Source organism: Macaca nemestrina, chromosome 10 (assembly GCF_043159975.1).
Source record: "Macaca nemestrina isolate mMacNem1 chromosome 10, mMacNem.hap1, whole genome shotgun sequence".
Taxonomy (NCBI): Eukaryota; Metazoa; Chordata; class Mammalia; order Primates; family Cercopithecidae; genus Macaca; species Macaca nemestrina.
In genome coordinates, this window is record NC_092134.1 from 53,166,559 (window position 1) to 53,178,602 (window position 12,044).

At 36.4% G+C, this 12,044-nt stretch overlaps 1 protein-coding gene across 1 annotated transcript in view; it reads right to left on the reverse strand.

Moving 5' to 3' along the window:
• Positions 1-12,044, reverse strand: part of LOC105473302 (otogelin like) — a 166,418-nt gene that overhangs the window by 144,401 nt on the left and 9,973 nt on the right. The window contains exons 6-8 of the mRNA XM_011727039.2: positions 10,987-11,085; positions 8,639-8,793; positions 1,433-1,554 (exon numbers count right to left, since the gene is read on the reverse strand). Coding sequence (XP_011725341.2) covers positions 1,433-1,554; positions 8,639-8,793; positions 10,987-11,085 — 376 coding nt within the window. The remainder of the gene's footprint in view (positions 1-1,432; positions 1,555-8,638; positions 8,794-10,986; positions 11,086-12,044) is intronic.

Below are 12,044 nucleotides of genomic sequence, written 5' to 3' on the forward strand. Positions count from 1 at the left end.
TTTGTACTGAAACTCCTTATTTCACAGGTGAGAGAACTGAAATCCAGAGAAGTAAAGCTTCATGCACAGAGCCACATATTTGATTTTATTATGGCAAATATTTCTGTAGCATTTGCTATGAGTTAGGCCCCAAGCCAGGAACAGCATTTGTATAAGCAATATTGCTGAATAATAATAAGATCACCCTTTTTCCATCACACAATCTGAAATCCTCATAGAAATGCTTTCTCTGAGTTAAAATTAAATATTATGTCCCTGCTTTAATAAAGAATATTCTTGAAAATCAATCTGAATGGCAAGTCTGTTTTACAAAACATAACAAATTTTTAAATGTTCATTGTATTACCCAAGATTCCATATAGAGAATACTAAATGGCTATTTAAATTCAGCTCTAGGAAATACATGGGTAACTGTATTATCTTCTTACTCAAATGCCTAAACTTTCTTTTATGAGAAAATGAGAAGTACAGAACCCAGCTGACCAAGAAAATAAGCCTCAGACAGGGGGAGAAGCTGCTCTGGGTTGTCTGGCTGTTTCAAGGCTCCCCTGGTGCTCTCTCCACTGCCCTTTCTGCTACCACCTGCTGCCTTTTGAGGAATCTAAACCCAGAAAAAGCAACACGGGTTGATAAAGTCATTGTGCTGGAAAGTATTCCTATGGCTCAAACACTTGTTAGTGAATTCTGAATGATGAATGGAATTGTTCCAGCCTACAATTTACTTGTTCTGGCATAATCCAGCCAGGAAATATTAAAAATTGAGTATCTCTATAATTATTTAGATTGGAAGGTAGATTATTCCACAGTATTTCTAGGTTAAAACGTAAAAAAACCTTTTGCCAAATATGGAAACATCCCTGCCCCCAAATTCTCATGTCATGTTCTTGGCAGATAGGAAACCGGAAGTGGGCTTCTCTCTGGTCTATTCGAGGCCAGGCAGTTGTTGGCTCTCAGTCTGTCAGAACTTCCATGGAAAATCTCAGGTGATACCCAAACCCCATTCACACAAACTTGGAAAGAACTTCCAGAATCCTTTCCAAATAAAAGAAAACAGATTTTTAAGTTTCTGCTTTAAAGAAAGAAGAAAATATTTAAGAAAGAAGGCAAAAAGAATCAAGAGTTGAACTCTTAAGATAATCTCTTGAATCTCTCAGACAAAAAAAAAAAAAAACAGACTCTCATCTCCACCCATGTCAACATATTATATTTATATTCTGCACACAGCATTAGGAAGGGTAAACTTACTGTACTCCTGACTATGTGGTTGGCCTCAGAGCCTTCTGAAGTTTTGATGTCTGTATGTTATACCTTTAAGAGTATTGTTGAAGAAATTCTCTCTTCCTACTCTCCACAGTTCACTTCCAGCATGTGATGTTTGGAAATTCTATTAATTTGTGGTGTTATTGACATTTCACTGTTTCCCACATCCTACCTGATTCCATTCTTTTTTATTTCATGACGATAAATTCGAATTTCCTCTTGGTTTGAAAAGAACAAGCTGATTGACCGATAACAAGAATACACCGAACCAAGACATTTAGGGCTGTTATGAACCTTAAAGGGAGAAAAACAAAAAGAAAGCATAGGAACAAATAACAAATTTGAGTTACTAAAACCACAATGTATGTTTACAATCATATAGCTTCATTAGTCCCATGACACTTTATAACGCTATAACTACATTTGGGATTTCTGAGAGAAAAGAAATATTTACCTCAGAAATTGGGCAACAAAATAAACTTCCTAAAATACAAATTAATCAGCATATTTTTAGAACGATTTGAATCTTCACATGTTGGCTGTTAATATTCTCAAGGTACATGGTATGCTTTGGGAGAAATTAGTTCTGATAGTAAAACTGTAGAGCACCACAAAGAAGCACGTTTGTCATTTTTATGTCCATATTTTTTACCAGTGAGAGAATCATAAAACAGAGCTTCGAATGGAGCGCTACACAAAGCAATATTTAAAGGTTGAAAAGTGACCATGAACTCACTAAAAATAAAATTGATTTTATTTTTATGTATTGCCAGACACGTTAGGGAAGAGAGAGATTATTTTTCAAAATATTAACGGGAAAATTAGTTTTAAAAAAAAAAGAATGCAAGGAAGAAAAGAGAAGAGGAAGCTTAGATTCTTTCACCCTATACCAAAATTAATTTCAAAAGGTCCAAAAAGTAAAGTATAAATGTCTAAACCATGACATAACTGAAAGAAAACAGAGATTACAACTATAGAGGTGGAAAAGAACTTTCTAAGCCTAAAAGTGATTTTAAAAATTATCAATAGTATAGGGGTTTTTTGTTTGGTTTGGTTTTGGGGTTTGTTTGTTTGAGATAGTCTCTCTCTGTCACCCAGGCTGGAGTGCAGTGGTGTGATCTCAGCTCCCTGCAACCTCTGCCTCCTGGTTTCAAATGATTCTCATGCCTCAGCCTCCCGAGTAGCTGGGGCTATAGGCGTGTACCACCAAACCGGCTAACTTTTATATTTTTTTGGTGGAGATGGGGTTTCACTATGTTAGCCAGCCAGGCTGGTCTCAAACCCCTGACCTCAAGTGATCCACCCACCTCAGCCTCTCCCAAAGTGCTGGGATTACAGGTGTCAGTCACCGTGCCCAGCCTCAATAATATAGTTTTAATATTGTAGTAATTTAATGCATATTAGTTTTATGCTTAATCAGCAAATTGTATTGATCATTTATTATGTACCAGGCACTGTTCTAGGTTCTGGGGATAAATCAGTCAACAAAGCAGACAAAATATCTGCCTCATGAAACTTGTATTCTATTAGAGGAAAACAGCTAACAGAAAATATAGCTATGTGAAACTAAAATATATACTATGTTAGATGACATTAAGGAGAAATATTAAGCAGGGAAAGGGGATACGCTATGTATGTGTCAAGGTCTGGGGGCAATTTCGGAGTGAGTGACCAAGGAAGGCCTTGCTGAAAAGATGAAATTCTAGTAAAGATGGAGTATGAGAGAGAGCAAGTCATATGGGATATCTGGAATACCATTCTAGGCAAAGGAAATAGCAAGTACAAAAGCCTGAGGTAAGAGTAGGCCTAAAATGTTCTCAGGATCCAGGAATCCAGCCACATGACCCCAGACTAGATATAGGAGGATTCTTCTTTCAGGAAACAAAATGGAAAAAAAGACATATAGTTACTAATATCTGGGGGCTTCTCTAATGAAACAAGAAGATCCTTGCTCACTCTCACACTAGTTCAACAAGCCCCCATGTATATATCCAGAGTTTCCAATTCATTTTTAGAGCCTTATTCTCAAATGTGAACAAATATTCGTGAATCATTAGTCATTTGATGAAAGTCTGTGACATGAAAGACATCAAATAAACAAAAGAAAGGGAATCAAAGAAATAAAAAACAATTTAGAAAAATCCAAAAACTTTAAAAATACATAGTTGACATCTTCTGAGAGAAAAATGATATATGCCATCCTTGAACTGAGAATAAAATGTTGCTAAAAACGAAATTCAAAGAATAAAAACAATTGAATACTGACAATACGAAAGGAGAAATGTATAACTGAAGTAGAAAGGTGGGAAAATAAACATCTCAGAATTGGACAGAAATACCCCAAAATGTAGAACAGAAAAGGAAAAAGGTGGAAAATAGGCAAGAATCAATGATAAAATTAAGGGATCACTCCACCCCACAGCTCCAATATATGAGCTCCAATATAAAATCCCATCAAGTGCCCAGCACAAAAAAAAAAAAAAAAATGGGAAAAGAAATTCACATATTTACAAAATATCAGAACTCTGGGAATTAAAAGAGGTAAAAATTTCTGGAGGTTGGGTAAGGTTATATGCAAAATGATCAGAAATCAGAGTGAATTGAGATTTAAAATTCTGAAAGTGATTTTTAAATTAAAATCAAGGCTTCAAAACTTCTCTTCCCATGCACACTTTCCAGGAAAGTATCTTCCCTTTCCAGGAACCAACTCAGTCAATTAAAATGAGTGAGTAAACAAAGAGGAAATGGGTCTTTGCTTAATCACCACTACAAACACTGGCCACATATTCAGAGCATCCAATAAGCTTTTCAGAACCTATCTCTCTAGTATGAACAAAGTTAAAGGACCACTAGACATTGGTGGGAACCAAGAAAGAGGAAAACTGAGGAGAGAGAAGAATAAAATTCTCCAGTAGGATGATGAAAAGAAATCCGAAGTGGTAGGTGTACAGTAGACTTCAAAAGCAACTAGTCTGAATTAAAAGATGAGAAGGAAAAACTGAGGAAGGGTTGTCTCATGAGGGAAAAGAGAAGCTGATAGCTTGCCTAATGCATCTGACCATATTGAAGAGTTTTATACAAGGAGAGAGTTAGGAAAAATATTAGTGACTGGAGTAAAGAGAATGCAGCAAAGAAAAAATGGGATAACTGTTTACTCTAGAAAAATATACAAGTAGAGACATAAAATCATCATAACCTATTGGGATCAGCTCTAAACAATATTTACATAGTGACAATAATATAAAAAAGATAAATTATTTAACCAAAAATAATTTATCTCTCCTCCTCTGTTAGGAGGAGAGAAGGGAAGTGTGTGTGTGTGTGTGTGTGTGTGTGTGTGTGTGTGTGTGTGTCTGTTAGGAGCAGGAAGGGTGGTATAACTAAGATAATTTCTCATTTTCCATAATAGGAAGTGAAGGAATAAGGCCTAACTTTGAAAAATAAAGAGATAATGGCATATTTTGATGTGTAAGATAAAAACTAGAAGAAACAGCTAAATTAGTTGAAGTAATTGCCTCTTGAGAGCCAGACTTCTGCTAGGGTAGAAGATGAAAGAAGGCAGAGGCTATTTTTTCTGTATATTCTGGGATGAAATCTTTCTCCATACACATATATTATTTTCATAAAAATAAAATAGAATTTAAAGGTGGAAAAAATAATAGGGGGTATAGATAAAGATATCTGTATCATAATGTTTATCAATATATCCTTTGAAATTATAATTTAAAAAAAATCTACATTTCCAATATAGGACATCATTAAATTATTTGAAGCAAATTTAATTATTACAGAAGTTGGAAAAAATACAGCTAACTGTGTTTGGATGTATCAAGAATATTTGACATTGAAGGAAGTTGAAGACATAATGTTAATTGAAAGTGTAGGGCAGAAAACTATAGTTTAAATTTTATAAATATGTATAAAATTCAGAGGAAAAATGTTGAGAAGGAAATAGATGAAGCTGTTAACCAATGGTAACTCTTAAGTGATAATTCTAACATTTTTCAGACTTCTCTGAATTTTCCAAATTTTCTACAAAAGAAGTGAACTGCTTTTATAATCAAGGGGAAATATGACATTTCAAGTAAATTGATGTATTTATCTGAAAGCAAATTTTACTCTTCAAAACCAGGCCACGCAGAAACAATATCTACTAACTCCAGAAGCATAGTTCAGCATTGTGTGTTACTAACAAAGAACAGGTTATCTCACTGATACCTCAGTCCTCAAAAGAGTGAGACACTGAGCAAGAACATTTTAAAGAGATGGTCAAAGGGTGTTCAAGCAATAAAACAAGTGAGGGGTTGGGGAGTAGTAAACGAGAGAACCAAGAACAGGAGACCTGTAAGCACAGAAGATGCATTTCGCCAACTTCCCTATTTAAAGAGACCTCTAAATTTTTATTCTTATGCCCCATAAGTTAACTTTCAATAAATCTCATTTCTTTTTTTTTTTTTTACTTTAAATACATTTGTTATTTTGTTTGGTTTTTGATTTTTGATTTTTGTGGTTACATCGAACGTGTATATACATATATATGTGGGGTACAGGAGATGTGTTGATATAGGCATGCAATGTTACATAATCACATCATGGAGAAGGATGTATGCATCCCTTCAAGCATTTATTCTTTATGTTACAAACGATCCAATTACACTTTTAAAGTTATTAAAAAATGTACAATTAAGATATTATTGACTGTAGTCACCGAGTTGTGCTTCTTTTCTGGGTCACAAAGATTTGTAGCCTTAAATGTTTCAGGGTCTAAAAGTTTCAGGATACAAAATTATTCTGTATAAATCAGTAGCCCTACTATACACTGACAGTGGCCAAGATGAGAATCAAATCAAGAACTCAACCCCTTTTACAATAGCTGCAAAAAACATTAAAATACTTAGGAATATACTTAACCAAGGAGGTGAAAGACCTCTACAAGGAAAACTACAAAACGCTGCTGAAAGAAATCACAGAAACACAAACAAATAGAAACACATCCCATGCTCATCGATGGGTAGAATCAACATTGTGAAAATGACCATACTGCCAAAAGCAATCTACAAATTCAATGCAATTCCCATAAAATATCACCATCATTCTTCACAGAAGTAGAAAAAACAATCCTAAAATTCATATGGAACCAAAAAAGAGCTCACATAGCCAAAGCAAGACTAAGCAAAAAGAACAAAGCTCGAGGCATTACATTACCTGACTTCAAACTATAGTATAAGCCATAGTCGCCAAAACAGCATGGTACTGGTATTAAAACAGTCATATAGACCAATAGAGAACACAGAAATAAAGCCAGATGCTTACAGCCAACTGATTTTTGACAAAGCAAACAAAAACATAAAGTGGGGACAGGACACTCTATTCAACAAATGTTGCTGGGATAATTGGCTAGCCACATGTGGAAGAATGAAACTGGATCCTATCTCTCACCTTATACAAAAATCTACTCAAGATGGATGGATCAAATACTTAAATCTAAATGTGAAACCATAAAAATTCTAGATTATAACATTGGAAAAGCTTTCTAGACATTGGCTTAGGCAAAGCATTCATGACCAAGAACCCAAAAGCAAACACAACAGAAACAAATATAAACAGACAAGACTTAATTAAACTAAAAAGCTTTTATGCAGCAAAAGAAATAATCAACAGAATAAACAGACAAGTCACAGAGTGGAAGAAAATCTTTGCAATCTATATGTCCAACAATGGACTAACATACAGAATCTACAAGGAACTTAAATTAGCAAGAAAAAAACAAACAATTCCATCAAAAAGTGAGCTAAGGACATGAATAGACAATTCTCAAAAGAAGGTATACAAATGGCCAACAAACATATGAAAAAACGATCAACATCGCTATTTATCAGAGAAAAGCAAATCAAAACCACAATGCGATACCACTTTACTCCTACAAGAATGACCATAATTTAAAAATCAAAAAATAATTGATGTTGGTGTGGATATGGTGAAAAGGGAACACTTTTACACTGTTGTTGGGAATGTAAACTAGTACAACTACTATGAAAAAGAGTGTAGAGATTCCTTAAAGAACTAAAAGTAGATCTACCATTTGATCCAGCAATCCTACTCCTGGGTATCTCCCCAGAAGAAAAGAAGTCATTATACAAAAAAGGTACTTGCACATGCATGTTTATAGCAGCACAGTTCACAACTGCAAAAATATGGAACCAGCCCAAATGCTCATCAATCAATGAATGGATAAAGAAAATATTAGATATATACATATATACCATATATACACATATATACCATATATATACACATGCATATACATACACATGCACACACACACATATATATGTACACATACACACACACCATGGAATACTACTCAGCCATAAAAAGGAACAAAATAATGGCATTTGCAGCAACCTGGATGGAATTGGAAAGCATTACTTTAAGTTAACTAACTCAGGAATGGAAAACCAAACATCCATGTTCTCACTCATAAGTGGGAACTAAGCTATGAGACTGCAAAAGGACAAGAATTATACAATGGACTTTGGGGACCAAGGGGAAAGGCTGGGGGTGGTGAGGGTGGTGAGGGATAAAAGACTACACATTGGGTACAATGTACACTGCTCAGGTGATGGGTGCACCAAAATCTCAGAAATCACCACTAAAGAACTTATTCATGTAACCAAACACCACCTGTTCCCCCAAAAACCTATGGAAAAAAAACAAGCTTCAGGGACTACTTTTAATGTTTGTATCACCTTAGAGAGGAGGAGAATGTAGGCAGCCCCAACATAAGTAAAAAGGGAAAGCATAACAGAGATTCAAACATATTTTGGCTATGGAGAGCTGTAGCTTTTAAATGGAACAAAATAGCAGTTTCCTGGTAATGATTGAAATACCTAGAAATTCAGAAGATGGTAACCAAGGAAAGAGGTTCTTGATATCCTTATTCAACTAGAGCCACTCTACAGCTTATATTTTTGAGAGGTCTCCTAAGAATTCATTTGAGTCAAGAATTCTGCAACTAAGAATTAATTCTCTGAGCTCAGTCATATAGTATCAAACTACCTAGCAATTAGTTGTCCGTCTTTCCATCCTATAGCCTGTGCTTATGTAACTCATACACTCCATTTTATAAATGTTAGCCTCTGATTCATACTGAGTGTGTCATTTCAAAAAATTAAACCAGCTGGACATATCTCACTGGAAGTATCAGGAAGGAAGGAAGCGTAAGTAATACGGTTGGTACCTGAATGCAAACCTTCTTCAAAGTAAGTATTCATTCTATGATTAGTATATATTTTGCATCATTTGCCAAGTACTTTTAAAAATACATACTTTTCCAGAGATAATATTTTTAAGTTAATTATGTCCTACAATCACCTACCCATACAGTGTACCGAGGCTCCAAATCACCACAGTCCTTTGCAAAAATGTAAGAACAGTTTCCTGGGAAGTAATAGTAGATGCCATCAAATGTTTCAAAATGATACTGTCCCCAAGTTTTACAAATCCCATCTCTGCCGTTGCCCATGTTTGGTACTGAAAAGAAACAGGATAATATTTTGTAGACAAAATGAATTACATGTTTCTAGCAGTGTTCAGTCAGTCATTGTAAATGATTCTAATTTTCATTCAAATTTCCTTCCTTGGTCTATATCACAGGAAGAAATAACTAACATAAAATTACCAATTGTTCTCAAAACTATCAAAGTAGTTGATAAAACAGGGTTTCCGAGTAGTTGTGAAGAAGATTTATGTTAGAAAGTTCCTGAATTTTTGTTTCCAAAAAAAGATTCTAGAAGAAAAAAAAAGGAGTATGGAAAATAATACAGTAAAAGGTGATAGTAATATAGCAAGCAAGATGGCTCAGAAAAGAGAGAAATGTCACCACTGAGTGTCCTAAAGATTAGCATACGCAGCATCAGAGTATTCTAGTCTTTCAAAAATGGCTTTTTTATGGTATCCACAGAGAAAAATAACCATTGACCAAAAAAAAGTCATATTTATGTGTCTGGGACCTGGATGTGGGGAGCATTAGTCATTCAAAGTATGCTGGAATTTGGCTGGAGTGGTGGCTTGCACCTGTAATCCTAGCACTTTAGGAAGCCAAGGTGGGCGGACTGCCTAAGCTCAAGAGTTTGAGACCAGCCTGGGTAACATGGTGAAACCCTGTCTCTACTAAAATACAAAACATTAGCCAGCAAGGTGGGGGGCACGCATCTGTAATCCCAGGTACCCAGGAGGCTGAGACACAAGAATCCCTTGAACCCAGGAGGCGATGGTTGCAGTGAGTCAAGATGGCACCACTGTACTCCAGCCTGGGTGACAGTTAAGACTCTGTCTCCAGAAAAAAAAAAAAAAAGGTATGCTGGAATTTAACAATTCATGACCTCAAACTGGCCAAATTTCAAGCAGTATTTATCTTAAATCATACAACTGCATCTCCTATTGTCATGCCTACCTTTTTTTCTTACCCTTGTAGATAATCTTCTATTCCATTTTTGTTCTCTAAACTATTCTCTTTAGAATAATATGAAAATCAGTAACATTCACTGAGCACTCAATACGTGTAAAACATTTTGATACACTCTGGGGCGGGGTGCATAAAGATAAGGGTGACTCTTTACATCTTGTATTTTTGTGATTCCCACCTAAATTTATTAGCCTTGGACAACTGTGGCCTTTTCAGGAAAAAACACGGAATTACTCATTATTCAGGCAGTCTTCCCTGACAGTATGCCTCACCTCTGCTTCATATTTTCATAGCATCTTGTACTTTACTTTACAGCACCTGTCACAAGTTTAATTATTGTGTATCTGTTGCGTATTTATCACCTTCTCTAGACTGTAGCCTCCAGGAGGACAGGAACAGGTTTGTATTATTCACCGTTGTATCCCTAATGCCTAGCCTGGGATCTAGATGCCAGTAAATATTGATTAAACAAATGAATATTTATTGATTATGATTGACATAGAATCCTTTCTTAGACACTGTGGATAAAAGATTTAAAAAAAAAAAAAAAAAGCCCCTGCCCTTGAAGAAGTCTCAGTACTATTTTTTAACATACAAAATGTCCAATTAATTAAAGGTCCAAAAGAATGACCGGCTCCAAATAAAAAAATCTGTTTTATAAAGCAAAAGGGAGATGAATGAGAACCTGGTTTTAATAGGCTATTACTGGCTGGGTGCAGTGGCTCATGCCAGTAATCACGGCACTTTGGGAGGCCTAGGTGAGAGGATCACCCAAAGTCAGGAGTTCAAGACAATCCTGGCCAACATGGTGAAACTCCATCTCCACTAAAATACCAAAATTAGCCAGACATGATGGCGAGTGCCTGTCGTCCCAGCTACTCGGGAGGCTGAGGTGGGAGAATCGCTTGAACCCGGGAGGCAGAGGTTGCAGTGAGCCAAGATCGTGCCATTGCACTCCAGCCTGGGTGACAGAGTGAGACTCTGTCTCAAAAAATAATAATAACAATAATAATAATAGGCTATTAGTATAGAAAGTGGAAAAAATACTTGAAGCAATAAGAGAGTTCAATGAGAAGGGATAGTGGCCCTATGTACTTTTGTTTTACATTGTTTCTAAATTACATCAAATAACTGAGAATGAATTGTGGGCTCTCTAGGTAATATACGACCCCCAATGGATGAACATTATTATAGTAAATTATGCCTTAATTTTTTCCTTGGTATCTCATAATTCTCTCATAAGCATCTCTGAAACTTACTGATCTGGCATCTTGTCCCAAGAGCCTGAAATATTTGACAGTCACATGTTCCAGTCTTAGAACAGAAAGCTCCATTAAGGCATTCATAAGGACAAGAACCTGAGAGGGAGAAGAAAAAGTTATCTTCTGGCATCCATTTGTTCTTTTAAGCGTAATATGTCAAGATACAGCTTGGACAAATTGTAATTACTATTAACTTAAACAGAACTCTCGGCCTCTTGCCTTGCTAAGCTAAAGAACTAAACCCATCAAGTCTCTGTCTAGTTCATTTTATTATGTGTGCTGTGAAGCAAGAAAGGCAGGCTTTCACATCTCAAACTACCCTGAGGGCAAAGGTTAGCCCCTTTCAAGCAAATCAAAGGTCAAGTTCCCATGTAAGGAATCTCTGTCCCAGATGATGAGAACCAGAAATACACAAGCTGCAGATGATTCTGTTGATGGAGTTTGGTGCTGGCTGCACATCCCATCAGCTACTCTTACAGGAGCAAACACTCTATTAAAGAATAGGGTCTCTCATGCCTGTAATCCCAGCACTCTGGGAAGCCAAGGCAGGCAGATCATTTTAGGTCAGGAGTTCGAGACCAGCCTGGCCAACATGGTGAAACCCCATCTCTACTAAAAACACAAAAATTAGCTGGGTGTGGTGGTGCATGCCTGTAGTCCCAGCTACTCGGGAGGCTGAGGCAGGAGAATCGCTTGAACCCAGGCAGTGAAGTTTGCAGTGAGCCGAGATTGTGCCATTGCACTCCAGCCTGGGTGACAGAGCTAGACTCTGTCTCAACAACAACAACAAAAAGAATCGGGACTATCATTAACTTGAGGGATCAGGCAAAGCATAAAACTCAAAGGGAGACTCCTGCTTTTGAAGAGAATGATTAAACATTTCATTTGAGGTTTGTATATTAATCCTCAGGCTCAATTACAAATGACACGTTCTTTGAAACCTATGCTGCCAGGCGTGGTGATGGACACCTGTAATCCCTGCTACTCTGGAGGCTGAGGCAGGAGAATCACTTGAACTCAGGAGGCAGAAGTTGCAGTGAGCCGAGATCATGCTA